Source organism: Bombina bombina, chromosome 1 (genome assembly GCF_027579735.1).
Source record: "Bombina bombina isolate aBomBom1 chromosome 1, aBomBom1.pri, whole genome shotgun sequence".
NCBI classification, from domain to species: domain Eukaryota; kingdom Metazoa; phylum Chordata; class Amphibia; order Anura; family Bombinatoridae; genus Bombina; species Bombina bombina.
Genome location: NC_069499.1, coordinates 1,264,054,715 through 1,264,076,214, shown reverse-complemented (window position 1 = coordinate 1,264,076,214; position 21,500 = coordinate 1,264,054,715). Strand labels below are relative to the sequence as shown.

Below are 21,500 nucleotides of genomic sequence, written 5' to 3'. Positions count from 1 at the left end.
TCACTTGCTTTTCTCTATCCTTGGATATGAACTACTGGGAGGGGAGGAGAAGTAAGAGGGCTAGTTAAATACTCTGGTTGGGGTGTCTTTGCCTCCTCATGGTGGCCAGATGATGTAATTCCCATTTGTAAGAATAGGATTTCGTGGACTCTCTACCAAGAAAGAAAATAATTTATCAGGTAACAATACAGTTTATTTTCCACTGCCCTACAAAACTACCCCTTAATCCCACAATGAGGCTGTATGCACATACCGGTCAAAACAAACAGCAAGTATTCAGCGCTTCCCAAGTTAGAGTCTAAGAATGACAGTCCAAGTCAGATGAAATGCAAATGTAGATGGTAAATGTAAAAAATGAAAAATGAGTCATAAGATGGTATGATATGAAATGTTCTCAATGGAGATGGTACAGTACCGTGTCAATTTGTATCCAGATGATCGTTTCAAGTTCACAAATATATGAGAAATCAGTAAAATGTTACCATATGCTTTTTTTGAATCCTGTAGCGCTGTTTCACATATCAAATCTTGCCTGAAGTATGGGAAAAGGAGCAGCTGTTCTTACAAGGAAACTTCCATGTCAGAGAGACCCAAGTAGAAAAAACTGAAAAAGGCAAAGACAGCGCATCCCATCTAAGAGTAAAAGTTTATTTAAACAAAAGTAGCGCTTGCTAAAAACACACTTACAAAATAGAAATGATGATCAAGCATTCAAATAAATATAACCGCTCTGAGCCCAGCTACAAGTATGTTACCAGACCGGACTTGGAGAAAGATGTTAGGGCCGCAAACGAGGTAGGCACCGTATTCACTCGTGGGCTCTCCTTGTCAGGATGTAACAGGTCGTATGCGTGCGTGACGTCAGAGCGTTGATGACCTCAACGTGTTTCGTCCTATAACGTTAGGACTTTCTCAAGAGGATGTCTATTGGGAGTTGACGGTGACACACACATATAGCTGGAGTTTGTATCTGATTGGCTACTACTATATTTCACTTTTTAATTCAGGTTGCGGTATTCACGGCTATATGTGAGTGCGCCCGAGCGAGTCCCAGTCATGCTGACACTGAACAGAAGATGTAGCACAAATATATATGCACACATGTTCTCAAAAAAATCTGCATAAAATTAATAACTATAATCAAAATGCCATAATAAGTTCATAAAAAACTTGTCAGATACATATGTCACATAAAACCAAAAAATAAAAACACATAAACTAACATTCAATGTTTACAAATATAAAAGCTAAAAACATATCAAATTGTTGGGACTGTACAGTATAAAACTCATATAAAACAATTTTCAATTCTTAATTTCGAATCTGCACAGAGGAAAATACATAATTTTCTTAAAAATGTATTAAAACAATTCTTATGTATATATATAAAAAAAAATATATTTTTACAGAAGCAATGGGGAATGATTTTTAAAACGTATATAAAAAACGAATTACTTATAAGAAATGTTTTTACATGAAAGCATTCATGTCTAGGTCTATGTTTAATCCATTAGGTGTGAGTGTATTTAGTTCATGAATCCAGAAAGTCTATTTACATGTTTACTTGGTGGTACCCCCTCAATAATTTTTACTTTGAGGCTATCTGGATTGGACCTATGGTGAATTTTAAAATGATGAGATACACTATGTGTCTCAAGCTCATGTGTAATATTGTATTTGTGTTCACTGAACCGTTTTCTCATAGTTCTTTTGGTGCGCCTAATGTAGATCAAATTACAGTTACAGCTAAGCATATACACAATGTATGTGGAACTACATGTGTATCTGTTTTTAATAGCATATTTTTTCTCATTAAGGGAATCCTGGAAATAATCCTGTGTGCAAATATGGGAACACATTCCACATCTGGCTACTCCACACCTTCTAGTGCCTTTAGAACTGCCTAGCCAGTTGCTACTCATATTATTAGTTGATTTCTGAGTAGCAGATCTGAGTTTTGAGGGTGCAAGAATATTTTTAAGGTCCCTATTTTTCTTATAGGTGAAGATGGGTCTATTAGGAAGGGAATTGCCTAAAATGGGATCAGCTTTAAGGATATCGCAATGGGAATTGATTATTTTTTCTATTGCTTTACTACCTTGATTAAATGTGGTGATAAATCTAATATTATCATCCATATTTTTGTTTCTTATTACAGGTTCAAGCATTTTCAATCTGTTCATATTTTCTACTTTTCTTTTAGCTTTCTCTAAAAGTTCAGGGCCGTACCCTTTCTCCTTGAATCTCTCATCTAAAATATGAACTTCCCTCTTGAAATCCGATTGTATTGTACAGTTTCTTTTAACCCGTTGGTACTGTCCTAAGGGTATATTCTGTTTCCACCTTGCAAGATGCCCGCTATTGGCATTCAAAACCCCATTTTTATCAGTGGCTTTTCTAAAATTCTTGACCGCTACTTTATTATTGGCTGATTTAAAAAGTGTAAGATCTAGAAAATCAATTTGTTCCTTTTGTATATTGTGAGTGAACTTTAAATTGAAATTATTGTTGTTAATGTGTTCTATAAAGCAATTAACCCCTGACTCGTCTCCTTTCCAGATGATGATTACATCATCAATGTAGCGATGGTAATGAATGATGTTATTGTGGAAGGGGTTATTATGCCAAATATAATCTGACTCAAATTTTCCCATGTATATATTAGCGAATGAGGGCGCGAAGGTGGTACCCATCGCCGTACCCTGGGTTTGTAAATAAAAAATTCAAATTCGAAATAGTTGTGATCTAGTATGAATTTGATACATAACAGTAAAAATTCAAGTTGTTCAAGCATCATATCGCCTGCCATGAGACTGTCCTCTATAGCCCGCAGCCCCAAATGATGAGGGATGCAGGTATAGAGAGGGCAGTCACATCACAAGTGAGCCGGTGCAAGTTTAGATCATCTGCTCATGTGCACAGCCCCGGCAACTTTGTCTGTCGCACTGAACAGACCCTAGCATGTGATACTGAATAGGTGTTCTGCAGCATGGCCTTGAACTGAAAATAACCTTAAGGACTCTGCCTTTTCCTAGGAGCGAGGCAATCCGTTCCATGCTTTTTAGACAGCTTGGTGATCAGTGTGAACAGACACAACATTATTGCACTTATTCTACAACTAAAGGGACAGTCCAGTCAAAATTAAACATTCATGAGTCAGATAGGGCATGCAATTTTATCAAATTTGCGTTGTTCTCTTGGTATTGTTTGTTTAAAGATAAACCTAGGTAGCCTTTTATGATAATTTCTAAGCCCTTAAAGGCCGCCTCTTTTCTCAGTGCATTTGGACAGTTTTTCATAGCTAGACAGCGCTAGTTTATGTGTGCCATAGATAACATTGCGCTCACTTCTCTGGAATTACCTAGGAGTAAGCACTGATTGACTAAAATGCAAGCCTGTCAAAAGAACTGAAATTTGGGGGCAGTCTGCAGGAGCTTAAAGGGACAGTCTAGGCCAAAATAAACTTTCATGGTTCAGATAGAGCATGTAATTTTAAACAATTTTCCAATTTACTTTTATCACTAATTTTGCTTTGTTCTCTTGGTATTCTTAGTTGAAAGTTTAACCTAGGAGGTTCATATGCTAATTTCTTAGACCTTGAAGGCCACCTCTTTTCAGAATGCATTTTAACAGTTTTTCACCACTAGAGGTTGTTAGTTCACGTATTTCCTATAGATAACACTGGGCTTGTGCACGTGAAGTTATCTGGGAGCAGGCACTGATTGACTAAACTGCAAGTCTGTCAAAAAGAACTGAAATAAAGAGGCAGTTTGCAGAGGCTTAGATACAAGATAATCACAGAGGTAAAAAGTATATTAATATAACTGTATTGGTTATGCAAAACTGGGGACTGGGTAATAAAGGGATTATCTATATTTTAAAACAATAAAAATTCTGGTGTAGACTGTCCCTTTAAATACAAGGTAATCACACAGAAGTAAAAAAAAGTATATTAATATAACTGTATTGCTTATGCAAAACTGGGGACTGGGTAATAAAGGGATTATCTATCTTTTTAAACTATAAAAATTCTGAAGAAGACTGTCCCTTTAACAGGACATAAAACATGGTTTTGCATGGTAAGGCAGAATAAATAATTGTTTCAAATATATATTATTTATTAATGATTTAAAAGACGCTATCGAAAGCAATAATGCTGAATAATAATAAAGATTCTCTTGTAGTTTTGTGAGCATTCTGGGGTCTTTTTGTGTAATATATACGTTTTTGCTCTCTGTACTGTATATGCTCAATAAAAAAAAAAAAAGTTAAAATGAGTTGTGCTATAGGGCAGAACATTGGTTAAACCAGGAGCTTTGTTGTTTAATTCATGTCTATTTAAACAAATATATATGGCGACCTGTGTTTGGAATGTAATCATTTTATTAAAGTGCATGAATGTGCATAGCTGGAAATATTCATTGGATAACGCCCTGCATTGTGTTGGACAGATTTATTGAATGTCTGTTAGTTTTTAATTTGTAGCATTTTGTTTTCTTTTAGACAAACTGAAAGAAGCATCTCTTCAAGCCCCGAAGCCTGTGCAGCAGCATCCAGTTCACCACTCCCCAGCCAGCCATCATTCAGTCCCAAGCCTCATTTCCAACCATGCCGCCTTCCCTCCTCCTGGTAGCTCAGCAGCAGCTGCTATGCTGGCACAGAGAACGCAGGAGGAAGAAAAGTGGTTAGCGAGGCAGCGGCGTCTCAGGCAGGAGAAGGAGGATCGTCAGTACCAAGTTTCTGAATTTCGGCAGCAAGTACTGGAACAGCAGTTAGACATTGGGGGTCGTCCTATTAACCAACCCGAGCCTGAAAACAGGCCAGAAAACCTCAGGTGAGCCGCAGGAATACAAATATTTTGCACACGGTATGGTTAGGAAGTAATTATATAAAAGCTGTCTCATTAAATTCATCATCAAATGAATTGGTTTTGCTCAACTGATGTTTACAGATTCATTATTTATTAAATAATTTTCAGCATATATAATGTTACTCTTAAGCAATGTTTTATTGCTCAAAAAATGCCCCCTCCCCCATAGCCAATAGCCAACCAGGAATGTGTTCTAAAGGAAACATCTTGTCTTACCATTATTATTGATCCTCTAACAGTCTATTGTCGCAAGTCATTACTGAGAGTGAATATTCAGCGAACTGTTGCACTTGCTAAAGGAATACAGTAGTCAAAAAACAGTCTATCCTCCAAATGAAAGGGACACATTTAAATGTTACACTTTTCAGGCAAACAAATGAACTAAAAAGTTCTTTGCATTTAAAAAATATATCCATGTAAATTATTTTCTGCTAATGCACATTGGCAATAATTACCTAATAGGAACAAATGTTTATAGTAGCAACAGCCAATGAGGATTAGCAGGAAGTATCTATCAGCAAATGAAGATTAATAGTGAGTACATAACTGGCTCTGCTAGTTTATGAGCAAGATATCCATTTAAAATTGTTCTTTTGGAAGCTTTCTAATCCTGTCTTTTGTCATAGGGTTATATCTAGCCGGAATGAGAGCAGCGTCCGAGAGTCAATACAGCATTTTGGAGCTCCTCCGCCACTCATATCCCCTAAGCCCCAGCAGCACTCTACTCCCACCTCACTCTGGAACCCTGTGTCACTTATGGAGAGCTCTACAGAGCCGCGGCGCACTCTGGAACCCCACCTAGTTCATAATCACACTGCACCTATTTATGAGCATAGCAGGCAGACATTAACCTCTGTGAAAGTGGAGCATACTTATAACTTTGAGAAGCAGCAGCAAGAAGATGAAGAGGTATCCAGGAGAAGGGAATTCATGGAGAAATACCAGCCCCTCAGGGAATCCTCCAGCTTTGAACACTCTAGTTACTCCCATGCTCCATTCCTAGCAGAGCTGGAGAAATCCACCCAGACTTTTCTGAACCAGCAGAGAAGCTCTCTACAGCAGGCAGGCCAGACAGCAGAGATCAGCTTATTGCATAAGCCAAGCACATCATATCGTTCACAGCCATCAAGGACTCGAGACCCTATGTTTGTGTATGATGAATTTCTACAGCAGCACCGTAGATTGGTCAGCAAGCTGGATCTAGAGGAGCGGAGGAGGAAAGAGGCAAGAGAGAAAGGTAAGATCTTGGAAGATGTGTAGGGTTCAAATTTAAAATATAGGTTACAGACTTCATCACTGTCTATTATGCCTACCTAGTTCACAAAGGAACTCCAAGCTGCCACTATTGGCTAGATATAAAATTGCAGTTGTGTCCAAACTAGTTAAATACCAACATTTCCATTTTTGAGTATGAAAAAGGTTTCAGGTTACGTCTGTTATAAACTAAAACAATATTGTGGCTATTACTTTCTAACTGACATGTGATAAAGTTAAGGCAATAGTGAATGATAATCTAGCTTGATCAGACATGACCAACAATAATGGTAACTGCTGCCCTTGTATAGTTATAGGTAACATATCTGGATTTTCATATTTTTTATTTATTTTAAAGGACCAGTAACTACAGTAGATTTGCTTAATCAACAAATACATGATAAAAAGACAATGCAATAGCACTTAGTCTGAACTTTAAATGAGTACCACATTTTTTTCTGACAAATTTCAAAGTTATGTCTATTTCCACTCCCCCTGTATCATTTGACAGCCATCAGCCAATCACAAAAGCTAAATTTAAAGCATTAGAAAAAATGTTATCTATTGATCTCAGGCTGATGTGGGATATTGTGACTTTTGAACACTATCTGGAGTCCAATAGAATCCCCAGAGGACTGAGATTGCGCAAGTTCCCAACCTATCAATTTGAGGATCAAGATTTAATAGAAGAATGGAATGATGGACTTTCCACCTGTTCGAAAACACTCATCAATATCTTGATAAAAGAAAAACAAAGGAGAAGGGACAAATTTCAAAGATCAAATACATCTGGATAAAGTGTTATTAAAAACACTAAAAAAACAATGACTCATACACTACCTTAAAGGGACAGATGAAAGAACACATAAAGAAACTAGACACTGAACTAGCTGAGTTCAAGAGAAATAAATTTGATAAGGATAGAAAGGACTATTAAAACAATAGAATCTACTTTTGGCCCCAATATGGTAATAGGAGATTCAGACGTCATTCTTGTCCTGGTAAAAAAAAACTAACAAACACATCCCAAAATCAATACTAAAGAACCAAAAGGCCAATAAAGAGAAAAAAGTGTCCTTTTCATCTACAGTTATGGATTCTTCTGATCCAGAGCCCACCTCACAGGGTTCATCTGACATGGACAGTGGCTCTGTAGCCACTTCTTCAGCGGAAGACTCTGTAGAAGAACCAACTGCAACTACTATACCTATTGCATCTCAATAGAATTTCCCTTTAGGCGTAGGACAAAGAGGTCCCAAATGGGAAAGAAGAAACAACAAGAGAGGCAAGAATTAATGGATAACAGTCTGAGTATTGTGAATTTCTCAGACTATACACAACAAGGACTCTGTTTTGCTCCAACCAATACATTTTCAGTATTTGAGACAATCATAGATGTCAACATATTTGTTTGAAAACTGACACTGAAAAAATACTTCAATATGGACCAGTCAAATGTGGAAAAACAGGAGTCCAATAAAGACACCCATCCCACAGAACCTGCTCAAATTATTAATCAAATAGATTCAAAGGACTCTTGTGCTTTGGAGGTTATGAGACAACTCTCTGAAAGTGGGGACCCAATTCATGGTCTCGGAACTCAGTCAATCACTCCTCTAATTAAAAGTAGGGATTTCTATCCTATACAAATTAGAGGGCCATACATAAACGCATTTCAGAGTAGTGTTGAAAAAGATCTGATCAAGTTAGCTTCTGAATTAGAAACAAATTCACATCCTCCCATCAGAAATAACTTATCAAGAAAGGAACAAACTGCCTTAAATAGACTAAAACTAATAACAATTTAGTAATAAGAAATGCAGACAAGGGAGGTTCAATTGTACTTCTTAATAGGGCCAGCTATGTTGCAGAAGCAAAGAGGCAGCTATCGGATAATGTCACCTATCGTAGTCTACCATCTAATCCCATCAATAAATTTAAAAAGGATCTTGGTAACCTGTTGGAAGAAGGAACAGCTTTGGGTATACTACAAAAAAGAGAAGTGGAACTTTTGGTTCCCAAATCACCTGTAATTCCAATCTTCCACCATGTACCCAAGATCCACAAGGACTCTAAATCCCCCCCCCCCCCCCCATGGATTCCATTCTCCAGCCACTAGTCATTAACTTATACAGCTAACTCAGAGATTCCAGTCATTTACTGGAAAACCTTAAGAAAATAAAATGGAAAGGCACATTTTGTTGGGTAGTGGTTGATATTAAAGTCTCTTTACTCGTGTATCCCTCATCACTTAGGAATAAGAGCTGTGAGGTGCTTCCTAGACAGGGACACCTCTGATCCAGAACAGGAGAACATTTTCTTGTTCCTGCTAACCCACAATTACTTTTTGTTTGACAATGTATTTTATTTACAATTATGTGGTACAGCAATGGGGGTGAAATTCGCCCCCTCTTATGCAAATTTATTTGTGTGTTGGAGGGAACTCCATTACATTTTCTATGATCATAACCTTTTCATCCAAGACATTGTCTTATACAATCGTTTCATAGACAATATGATATTTATATAGACATCAAGGATGGCAACATTTTTGTCATTACCAATTTTTTTAATTATCTTAGTGACAATAATGTCCAATTGCGATTTACTGGTGAGACAAACTAATACAGTCAATTTTTTGGATCTTACACTTAAAGGGACAGTTTACTCAAAAAATTTCTCCCCTTTAATTTGTTCCCAATGATCTACTTTACTAGCTGGAGTGTATTAAATTGTTTACAAGTAGCTCCTTTACCCTTATATTGGCATTTGAAATTGTTGATTTAGCATGTGGTATCCCCACCTATTCTGAAAGTTTGTGGCCGCGCGTACCAGCTATAGATAAGCTTTGTAAACACAGCCAGCAGAAGAAATTACACTCCCAGTGTGATATAGCAGAGATAAGGTAATAAAATGTTGATTTTCCACTGTTCTCTCAAAGTATTGGTGATTGTTTTAAGGACAGATATAAGATAAAGAAGCAGGTATATTTGCACAATGTGATACAGTAATGAGATCGGATTATATCTACAAGCTCAACCCATTTTATTAGGTTGTGGCTTCTAAACACAAAATCAGAGCTTTAATATACACAAATAAGCCTTAAAAAGCTAATTTTCATACATTTTTACTCTGCAGTTGGTAAAAAAAGCAATTGTAAACACATTAAGGGAAAAACTATTTTACAGTATACTGTCCCTTTAAGAGTTTGATAGACACAGGTGACATTATATCTAGCACATATCAAAACCTACAGCAGACAACACAATTTTACATGCCAAATCAGCACATCCACACCACCTTTTGAACTCCATACCCAAGAGCCAATTTCTTAGAATAAGGAGAAACACAAACTGTGATCATATTTACAACACACAATCTGAGGAATTGAAAACTAGACTTCTAAATAGGGGGGTATAATCAAAAACTTAAATTATGCTTACCTGATTCTTTTCTTCAGATGGAAAGAGTCCACAGCTGCATTCATTACTTTTCCCAGTCATTCTGCCGAGGGAACAAGGAACAGTAGAAGAAATATCAGGGTGAAAATGTGCCAGAAGAACAAAAATAACAGACACCCCACAGAAAAATACGGGCGGGAGCTGTGGACTCTTTCCATCTGAAGAAAATAAAATTATCTTCATAAATGGAAAGAGTCCACAGCTGCGTTCATTACTTTTGGGAAAATAATAGCCACTGAATGCAAAAACGGGAGGGTACAAGAGGTGGCCCATTCTGAGGGCACCAGGCCTGAAAAACCCCTACCCAACAACATCCCGCTTCGTCCGAAGCCGAGAACAACTTTTGGAGAAAAAAAAAAGGAAGAGGCCCAAGGACACTGACCGCAGAAACTAGACTACTGAGTCAACAGCCTCCAGGAGATACCGTTGCCCAGCAGTCGGTCTCCAAACAACACACCCCTTACTAAAGAAAGGGAACAAGCTACCGTATTCTTCCACAAAGAAGAAAAGACATGGAGAAAAATATGAATGTACTTGTAAAGCACGGCTAATCTGCCTTAAGGGACTCAAGGTGCTGCCCATCTTATCAACCTCGAAAGTAGGAGGGCTGAGCAACAGATAACGCCGCAGGCTATCTAAGAGCCGCCAGTCTTTCCCACAAATTTTGAACATGGAGAAAGGAGAAACCTCAAGAGGCTTACCGTACCTCGAATGCTCAGAGGACGAATTTAGCAGAGCAACAGATCTCAGATCCTGCTCCAACCCCGGACCAGCCCAAGCGACAGACATGTCTGATAGACAGGTGGGACAGAAAGACCCCAACCACAAGCCCCCAGTAAATGGAAAGAAAAAGGGGGGGACTCGCCCACCTCAACAGAGCTTGGGTTCCAACCCAATCCGCTCCTCCAAAATAAGGCACTCCCAAGGAGAACCCCCTGGGACCTGGAACAGAGAAAAGTGCAATAGATCCGTAGGAAGACTTGTCACAGATCTCTTAGACAGTCTCTATGTAGAGTGATAAAATTCCAACAGGTGGAACAGAGCAGCAGATGCTGCCCCTTACACAAATAAGCCACCTTATCCAACGTCCTATACACATGGCAGGACAAAGACCCTCAAGAGAGAGGAAACCCCAGCTCATATGGAGGACAAACTATCCCCTCCAAAGGGAAGGGCACAGATAAGAACAGCGCACATGTCCACAAGACATGAAGCCATAGTATGATCAAAACACGGCCTGAATGAAAAAAATCATCCAAAAACCACTGTTGACCCAACAGAGAGAAAAAAACCTATATAGAGGAGCACACTCCGTCCAAAGGACAAGTCAGGCCTTAAAGTTTATAACCAGTACCCAAAGGTGGAAGTGAACTCTGGCCTTCCTGCTTGCAAGCCCAATGAGCTAGCCCCTATGTTGCAACATAGGGTCCTTGAAAAAACTGGGTTGTCCCAAAACATTCCACAGGATTATAAGTTTTCAGACATCCAAGAAGGATCCAAGACAAGAACCCTGGACCTGGGACCCAGAATCGTTCTAGAACGAACGACACCCAGGGAACACAAGATACCCTGTCTGAAGCAATCAGACCTCACAGGGGATAAGAACCGGAAAACACAAAGAACGGATACAGGACTCACTCGTAATTCCCAGCCTAAAGGGAAGAAAAACACCCCTAGCCGGAGATCAACACCCCCCCAACAAGGTGCTAGGCCGCAACAAAGTCACGCAATCTCTCTAGAGCCCAAAGGCCCCAAGGGCAACACTAGGGGAAATGAGAATGAGAACAGAGTCTCCCAAAAGAGAGTAGAAAGAAAGGCTAGTCTCTATATTCCTTTCAGATTAACGTTCCAGAGGACCACACCCAAGGGAGAAGAATGCAATGCATCCTGAACCCAGGCAGAAAAACATATCCTAAGCAAAAAGCTTGGAAAAAGAGACAACACCTCCTATCGCCCCTGATATGGAGACGACTAACTCCCGAAGGAAGAAAGAGCCTCACGGCCTTCACTTCCTAATTAAGCGCCAAAGCCGCCAGAAAAACCAGACGAAGTCCAGAAAGTCTTGATCCAAAGGACGAGAACCTCTAAAAGGAACAAGTCCTAAAAGGACACCTCCAAAGAGACTATGAAAGGCAAAACCGTAAGAACGGCGGTATGAAGGACCTAACTCCTCCAAGCCTCCAACCCACAACATGAAGGAACACTCTAGCTCCAAGGAAAATCGGAAACGACTGAGCATGTCGCTGCAGATCTCAACGGAGTCCCGGCCCACTAGACTGAAAGGCGAATGAGGACTGAACCAATCCCCCATGCAACTAAGCAACCATGGACCCTCAAGTCCTCTCAGGATGCCAAAGTAAACAACACAAATCATATTGTGATCACTAGGCGCCCTCACCGGACCAACCGGACATAAAAAAGCGCCACGTGTCTGAACTAGGTCTCAAAGACAGAAGGATCTGTACCCAGTTAGGACCAGCCTGAAACCAAGGGCCCCAGCACTGTCAAGGCCACATAGTCTCCCCCGAGATGGAGGGATAAAGAACAGTCAGACAGACTTTTGTAAAGAGTGCTACCACAAAATCGCGAGTATCAATTCCAGAGAAGAAAGTTCCCGAAGGAAACATTACACCTCAACATGAGCTTTAGACCAAATAAAAATCATCCTCACTGGATGAAAATAAAGGATAAGGCAACCTGTAGGCTATCACCCAGGAAGAACGGACAGACCCGCAGGACCAGCCCAACAGGGGTCCGAGACTTCCAAGCTCAGAACTGGAAAAGGATACACAAATAACAAAGACTATAAGGAGATTACTTCATCCCCTTATATCTATGCATGCAAGCCAGTCGAAGAGTAAGACTGAAAATCCCCAACCCATTAAAAGTGGGATCCTCCTGCAATGCCAAAAACGTGCCTTAGTAGAACACGAAGGCGCGCCAGTCAATAACGAAAGGCGCAACATACCTCCGCCGGAACAAAAGAAAACACCGGCCCTGAAGGTTAAACCCTTGAGGCATCAGGGATAGTCGCTCCCCTGGAGGGCTGAACTGGACCAGACGATCCCACGCCTGACAAGCCACCGTTTAACGGAACACGGACAATATCGCAAGCACATTCCCGGGAGGTGCAGATGCGCCAGCGCCAAAGATATGGCCATGCGGAACCGTGTTGTAACCTTCGGTGGGAACAGGCCACACTCCATAGAAGGATAAGTAGCATTTGGGTTACCTGCATGCGTAGTAAGAGTTGGTGGTAGGGAACTCGTCTCGTGGGAAATAGAATCCCCAGAGGCGGATAGCTCAGTGGGCACCCGATTCCCCGATCCCGCGGAACAGAGCACTCTAAAACAGCATTCGGAACATAACTGATGGGCATGTATCACCCAGGCCAATTCATATTCTTCGCAAAAAGTAGAGTCTTAATCAGACATCCGTCTCCCAAAAATCAGAATCCTCCATAACTGGGACACTGAATAAAAAATCTAAACGGCACCTTACACCCCCAATGGCTGGGGCACTCCTCCAGAGAACCAGACACCAGTGGACTAGGATTTCTCCGTCGCCACACGGTCAGGAATGCGGAAATGGAGTCACAAGGTAAACCGTCCAGTTCATGCAAAAGCGCGCCCGACCATAAAGGCTACGTCACTAGACATAGGCCATTATGTTCCAAAATAGCCATGAGCCGAAGCAACACAGTAGCAGACAAAATCACATAAACATGATTATAAACCCCCCTGTTCAATAACCCCCCTCAGGAGCCTCACTGAGACCCTATGTTAAAGTTATCCCCGAAAGGTTGTAGCCCCTCTAGGATAAACAGTTGTAATACATCCATGATGAAAGTAAAATGAAACTATCTTACCAGAATCTACACCGTGGAACAGGAACACAGCCCTTCAAGTGTGACAGATAGTAGCATCGCTTCTGCCATGGCCTTGAGAGAAAAAAGCAGGCAGCGAAACTCGTCAACGCGGATTGCTTGTGGAGCTGTTAATGAGTCAGGATGGTTTCGCAGAAAGACTCTCCCTGCATCTCCGGACTCTAACTTTCACCCATGCTCTCACTGAGAGGCTGATAGGACTACTTAAAATTCCAGTCCCAAGCTAAAGAGTACTACCCTCCATAAGAGACTATTGAAAACTTCTGACACTTCTCTGCCAACCTCCTGGGACGAAAAGCAAAGAATGACTGGGGGATGAGGGAAGTGGGGGAGGTATTTAAGCCTTTTGGCTGAGGTGTCTTTGCCTCCTCCTGGTGGCCAGGTTCTAATTTTCCCAAAAGTAATGAATGCAGCTGTGGACTCTTTCCATTTATGAAGAAAAACTACTCTGATCTGCCCAGGAAGAAGCCACAAGTCCAATAAGAGGTCGAAAAACTCGTTCTCAGAAGGAGCCATTATTTTTAGCACTCCGTATTCATTGCAGTATCACAAATTTGTCAGAATTTTGAAAAAACACATTAAACTGTTAAATAATGACAATACTCTAGCACCATTTGTTAACAGATGTAAATTTGTCTCCAGAAAACCTATAACCCTGGGTTAAAAATTATCCCCAAGTATGATTCAGACCAATAAAACCATTACAACTACTTGGTTAAACCACAAGGGAAATTTCAAATGAAATAATTACAACTGCAAGGCTTGTAAAATGACAACAGAAGGAAACAAATTTTCCTCATCTGTTACTAAAAGAGTATTTGACATTCATTTTCATGCCACATGCAGAACACGGTGAGTCATATACTTAATAACATGCAACCATTGTAAATATCAGTATGTTGGCCACACCTCCCGTGAACTCTGTGAGAGAGCATCTTAAGGATGTAGAAAACTTTCTCAAGGACCCTGCTATAGCCAAACATTTCAATGGCCTGCACCTCACCATTGTTTCTGATTTTGGGGTGCAGACCATTGAAATGGTAAGGATTTTCAAATTAGATACGAGACATCCTAAGGGTATGAACCTGGAATGGGACATCTCATATTTCACATATTAAATGAAGTTCACCATACTAAGGTCTCCCTTTATCATCATCCTAAAAGTTTAAGTTATTTATCATTTCAATTATTCCTTTCTTTTTGGGTAGGCTTTTACTGCATCATACATGAACTTTGCAAATTTCTTTTCCACATCAACTCTTCCAGTTAAACAAATAAGCCAATAACAAATATAAAAAAATAAATTATACTTACCAGATAATTTAATTTCCATCTGTATGGGAAGAGTCCACAGCTGTATTCCTTACTTGTGGAAAATACTGAACCTGACCACCAGGAGGAGGCAAAGACACCCCAGCCAAAGGCTTGAAAACCTCCCCCACTTCCTCATAACGCCAGTCATTCTGCAGAGGGAACAAGGAACAGTAGGAGAAATATCAGGGTGAAAAAGGTGCCAGAAGAAAAGAATTCAAATTTAGGGCCGCCCATCGGAGAACACGGGCAGGAGCTGGGGACTCTTCCCATACAGATGGAAATTAAATAATCAAGTAAGCATAATTTATGTTTTCCATCTTAATATGGGAAGAGTCCACAGCTTCATTCCTTACTTGTGGGAAACATATACCCAAACTCTAGAGTACACAGAATGCTAATGGGAGGGAAAAAAGAGAGACGGACCCTAATCTGAGGGCACCACAGCCTGCAAAACCTATCTCCCGAAGGCTGCTTCAGCAGAAGTAAAAACATCAAACTTGTAAAATTTTTGAAAAAGTATGTAAGGAGAACCAGGTAGCCACATAACAAATATGAACCATAGAGGCCTCATTTTTGAAGGCCCAAGAGGAAACCACTGCTCTTGTAGAATGAGCCGTAATCCTCAGAGGAGGCTTATGTCCCGCCGTCTCTATGCTAAACGGATGACACTCCTCAGACAAAAAGATAAGGAAGTCGAGAAGGGCCTCTGACCCCTACGCTTCCCGGAAAAAAAGAACAAACAGAGAAAGAGGTTTGTCTAAATTCCTTTGTGGCCAGAAGATAGAACTTCAAGGCACAAACCACATCCAGAAATACGTTGTAAACGTTCCTTCGACGAAGAAGGATTAGGACATAAGAAAGGAACCACAATCTCTTGATTGATGTTGCGAATTGACACATCCTTAGGAAGAAAACCTAACTTGGTTTGTAGAACAGCCTTATTGGCATGAAAAGCCAGATAAGGAGGGACGCATTGCAAGGCTACTTCATGCATAGGCTCCAACGGAGCCCGTTGCAAAATTTTAAGAACAAGATTTAAACTCCATGGAGGAGCCTTATATCTAAACACAAGTCTGATCCCAGCAGAGCCTTAACAAATGGCTGCACATCTAGAAGCTCAGCAAACCTCTTGTACAGTAACACAGACAGGGCAGAAAACTGTCCCATCAGGGGACTTGCAGAAAAGCCCTTCTCCAGTTCATCCTGGAGAACAGAATAAGTAGGTCCTCCACACCTTATGATGGATGCGACCAGCAATCGGCTTACGAGCTTGAATGAGAGTAAAAATAACTCTGAAAACCCTCTCTTGGCTAGGACTAAGCGTTCAATCTCCATGCAGTCAGTCTCAGGGAATCTAGACATAGATGAACAAAAAGACTTTGGTCAGCAGATCCCTGCTACAAGGCAACTTTCACGGAGGAGATGCTGACATCCCCACTAGATCCGCAAACCACATCCTTCGCGGCCAGACAGAACAATGAGTATCGCTGACGCCTGCTTGACTCGAGCCACTACAATCAAATAAACATATAAGATTATTCCCCCCTGTTCAATAATCCTCCTAAGATAAAAGGAGTCACACTGTGAGCCTGTCTTCTTGCGTTATCATATATGTATAAAATATGAAACAATCTTACCAGAATCTACGCCGTGGAACAGGAACACGGCCCTTCAAGTGTGACAGATAGTAGCATTGCTTCTGACAGGGACTTGAGTGAAGAAAGCAGGCAGCGAAACTAGTCAACGCTGACTGCCTATAGAGCTGTTAATATGAGTCGAGATGGTTTCGCAGACTCTCCTTGCATCTCCGGACTCTAACTTTCATCAATGCTCTCACTGAGAGGCTGACAGGACTACTTAAAACTCCAGTGCCATCTCGAAGAGTACTACCCTCCATAATAGACTACTCCGAAATCTTCTAACACTTCTCTGCCAACCTCCTGTGACGAAAGGCAAAGAATGACTGGGGTTATGAGCAAGTGGGGGAGGTATTTAAGCCTTTGGCTGGGGTGTCTTTGCTTCCTCCTGGTGGACAGGTTCAGTATTTTCTACAAGTAAGGAATGCAGCTGTGGGCACTTCCCATATTATTATCATCAGGTATTTGTAGAGCGCCAACAGATTCCGCAGCGCTAAGATGGATATATTATCCATATATGTTTAAGATAATGTTCAAACATTAATTAATCTTACCATGTTTGGGAATCTATTTATCAACATTATTGGCTAATATTTCTTGCATTTATTTCTTAAGATGCTTTAAGCATTTTTCCAAGGAAATTGTATTTGTTTCTTATCAGTTTTTCATGTTTTTATCTTTATCTTGTTATACCACCTTATCTATGAGATGGGCGCTCCCGTGTGTGGTCCAGTTTCTGGTCCTTGATTCGTTGAGTCCGTCCTTAAATAAGTAGTGGTCTCTTACACCTCCATACTATGACTAAGTGTCACTAGGGGCACGAAACGTTTCAGGACAGTCTCTTCCTTGACTATTGCATGTCAATTTTTAATCCTGTTTTAATAAAGTTGTTTTTTTATTTTTACCTCCGAGTGCTCAGGACATCCTATTTTTCATAATCACAAATGCATATATCCTGTGAATTCTTGCACATGCTCAGTAGGAGCTGGTGACACAAAACGTGTAAATGTAAAAAGACTGTGCACATTTTGTTAATGGAAGTAAATTGGAAAGTTGTTTTAAATTGCATGCTCTATCTAAATCATGAAAGTTTAATTTGACCTGAGTGTCCCTTCAAGTTAAGTAGTTCCAGAAGATTTCTGTTGCACAAAATGTTTCACATTCATTGCTAGAAGTCAGTGTGGTTTTGTGCATAGATTCCAGGTCTTAGTTTGATTATTCCGTGGAGCTGAAACACTTGTCCTGATGTTTACTTCATCTGTATAGATTTGTGTGGTGGTTGTAATATTTGATACGACACAAACATAGTCATCATCACTGTGTGTAGTAAGAATTTTAGAACATAGGCGCTCAGCTTCAGTAATGTCCCATATAGAGTGCAAGCTGCAGGGCTCTGTAAGTACCTCTCCTATAATCATCCAGCAGATACAACGTGATTAAGGTCAGATAGACTAAACTGTTGTTGTTTTTTTGTGCTGTTCTAATAAAGGAGTATTTGGGGAATATACTGGGGTGCTGCTGCTACTTTCTGCTGGATGATTGTAGTAGTAAGAACTACACCATCTACTTTTTAACATCTGGCACATAGCAAAACAACTAATAGCCTTGTATTTGTGACATAAACTAATTTGCATAGCGTCGTCAGACTAGTCTTCCAAGTATTATGTAATGTCTGTTTTCTTACTTGGTGTGTGTCATATGATGTATATGAATATGATGAGATTTCATAGGTGAGATTGCCAATAGTCTCGGCATACTACTGAACTCTTTTGTTACTTTAAGCAGACAATTACAGAAGCTACAAGGGAATGCTGTGGGTGTGACCTTTGCATAAAATTATACAAGTAAAACAGCTGTTCAGTTCTGCCTTTGCTGAATTGCAGGGTAACTGATAAACCCTTATATTGTGATATGTTAGTCTGTTCATAAAGCAGCACCTTCGCCTTATCTGGACATTATAACCTTTACCGGTTTCGTGGCTTTCTCCCCTTACTGCCAGCTTGGTTTGTCTTAACTGCTGGTGCCAGTACAGGCTGGTGAACACTATGCCAGAGTTATGTGCAGCTTCATCTTGGCTAAGAATGGTTCTAGTCAATTTGAGTGACTTTTTTTCTTTCCTTTATTAAAGTAATTTTATGCTTTATTATAAGCTTGACTTTGATTTTCAGGTACAAAATGGTGTAGAGCATCATGGGAAATGTAGTTTCAAATCTCTGGTGTGCCAAAGTTGATCACCTCTGGTGTAGAGTATAACAAGACCATTCATTATTTTGTACTGACTATAAAATGTCCTTCTTTAATTCCCCTTGCTCTCTCCCAGTTTGATAGTGATTAGGTCATGCTATGGGCCCAATGGTCTAAAGTTCTCTGGTCTGGTGAGATTATCCAAGATGTCATCAGTATAGAGAGGTCCCTCAAAGAATTTTAGAAAGGCAAATTTTAGCTTGAGAGATGTTTATCTGGCTATGTAGGGTTCTGGATGTGAGAGACGCACATACATTGCATTATAATGCTCAAAGAAGCCACCAAAGATTTTGCATTATTTTTCTTCAGGTCAGCGAGTTTTTGATCAGGCAAAGCGAGTGAGGCAGAGCTACACACAGTTACATTTGTGCAGGTCCTATTACAGGATGCAGCATACTAGCGCTTTGCTTCAGTAGTAGCTATAGGAGCCGCTGCAGGGTTGATTATATACACATGCATCATTGTGGCTCTTTACTTAAAAACACATCTTGATTAATGTTAGCACATTTTAAAGGGGAAAAAAGTTGTTTGGCTCAATTGTCGATAATAATCTATTATGAAAATAGTTGTCAACTAATCTCATAATCGATTAGTTTGTCTAACTCCAATGAGCTCCTGCACATGGTATTGTGTTTTATGGTTATGTCCTTAGCCTAAAGGACATCTACAGATGTCTATGTTTCACTTTTTCAGGACAGTATAAGTTTACAACTACCCCATGCTTATGTGCAACCCAGATATAATAGTCATTATTTGGATTGTTTATATTAAAGGGACAGTCTACTTCAAAACAAACTTTCATTATTCAGATAGGGCATGCAGTTTTAAACAATTTTCAAATTTACATCTATCACCAATTCCTTTGTTCTCTTGGTATTCTTGGATGAAAGCTAAATATAGGAGGTTCATATGCTAATTTCTAAGCCCTTGAAGGCCACCTCTCATCTCAGGGCATTTTGACAGTTTTTCACCACAAGGGGCAGTTTGCAGAGGCCTAGATACAAGATAATCACAGAGGTAAAAAGTGTATTTATACAACTGTGTTGGTTATGCAAAACTAGGGAATGGGTAATAAAGGGATTAACTATCTTTTAAAACAATAAATATTCTGGTGTAGACTGTCCCTTTAAATCAGATGATTTGAAACTATGCTTTTCATGATATAGTGCCAAGCTTGTTGTTTACACCTAGATTGATGGGAGTTATTTAAATTGATGTGCACTATTATCTGTTTGCACAATTATTAGTGTATTGCTTGCTATTGCTGATTATATGTACTGTATAAATAAATGTGTAAGGCTTTGTCCTGTTATTGATATATAGTCCTTAGCGCTTTTGATTTTTTTTTTTTTTTTATATTTTTAATAAATTGTGATAATATGTACCAAATTCAACCTTTATAAGTATATATCTGTTATTTTTAGAGCTGACTAGATATTTTCCCCTAACCTTATAGCTGGTTATTTACCATTGCATATAAATATTCAAGATATTTTTATGTTAGAATGAAGTCCAGGGTTACTTTATTGAGAGGCCCCTTGCCAAGGTGGAAAACACTTTGCATTGGTGAAGAGCTAACAAAGATAAATATTCCACATTGGTGAAACTCTACTTATACATCTCAAGCACCTCAACACCATCTGAGTGCCTCTTCTCTGCTGCAGGAAATATAGCTGGAAACAGAGAACCAACCTTAGCCAGGAGCATGTGGACATGTTGAGATGTTTGCATTTCAATGCAACGTTTCTGAAAGAGTGAATAACAGAATGTTATTAACAGTGATAGTCTAACTCTTTCTAGTTCTACCTCTTTTCAACCAGTTTTAGTTTTGTTTAATTATAAAACTGCTCTGCTGCTTAAAAATTGAACAAACAGATGTGTTAATGTAAAGTATTAGTCTGAAGTTTATATTTGTAACAGTATGTAGATTTTGTTTAAAATATAGGAAACCATTATTGATTCTTTTTTTTATCCGATTAATCGAAAAAAAATTATCGGCCGATTAATCGATTATGAAAATAATTGTTATTTGCAGCCCGAAAAATCTGTTTCCTATTTTCCTCATTATCTTTGTGGATATGCCTCTAAATGATTTCTCTATAAGTAAATGTAAATATTTTATTCTATGTAGGTGAATAAATAGTGCCTACATTAGGACACATTTCATATTAATATACATCCTATAAATATAAAAGGCCAAGTGTGTTTGTCTGAAGCTGTCATGCGCAGTAAAGACAGCAAAAGGACAAACACACCTGGCCTTAGAGTCTACCTGGTCTGCTGCGGCACAGTGACGGTAAGCGGAAGTGGGTGTGGCCGGGGTGTGAGCGGGCGGGGCTGGACGAGAGAGAGAGAGGAAGGAGATGGAAAGAGAGGGGGAGAGAGCAAAAGAGATGGGAAAGAGCAAAAAAGAGAGGGGGGAGAGAAAATAAGAGGGGGGAAGAGAGAGAGAGAGAGCAACAGAAGAGAGGGGGGAGAGAGAGAGCAACAGAAGAGAGGGGGGAGAGACAGAGCAAAAGAGAGGGGGGAGAGACAGAGCAAAAGAGAGGGGGGAGGGGGAGAGCGCTAAAGAGAGGGGGAGAGAGCACAAGAGAGGGGGGTGAGAGAGAGCAAAAGAGAGGTGGAGCAAGAGAGCGCAAAGAGAGGGGGAGAGAGCCCAAGAGAGAGGGGAAAGAGCAAAAGAGAGGGGGAGAGAGAGCAAAAGAGAGGGGGAGAGAGAAAGCAAAATAGAGGGGAGAGAGCAAAAGAGAGGTGGAGCGAGAGAGCGCAAAAGAGAGGGGGGGAAGAGAGCAAAATGTACTGCAAAAAATAGACCGTGTGAACGGGCTTTAGGA

At 40.0% G+C, this 21,500-nt stretch overlaps 1 protein-coding gene across 8 annotated transcripts in view; it reads left to right on the top strand.

The window, feature by feature from the left end:
• GSE1 (Gse1 coiled-coil protein) overlaps window positions 1-21,500 on the top strand; it is a 1,047,037-nt gene that overhangs the window by 1,011,676 nt on the left and 13,861 nt on the right. For all 8 annotated transcript variants that reach the window (XM_053701006.1, XM_053700996.1, XM_053701043.1 and 5 more), the window contains 2 exons: window positions 4,504-4,834; window positions 5,497-6,107. In XM_053701006.1, the coding sequence (XP_053556981.1) occupies window positions 4,504-4,834; window positions 5,497-6,107 (942 nt within the window). The remainder of the gene's footprint in view (window positions 1-4,503; window positions 4,835-5,496; window positions 6,108-21,500) is intronic.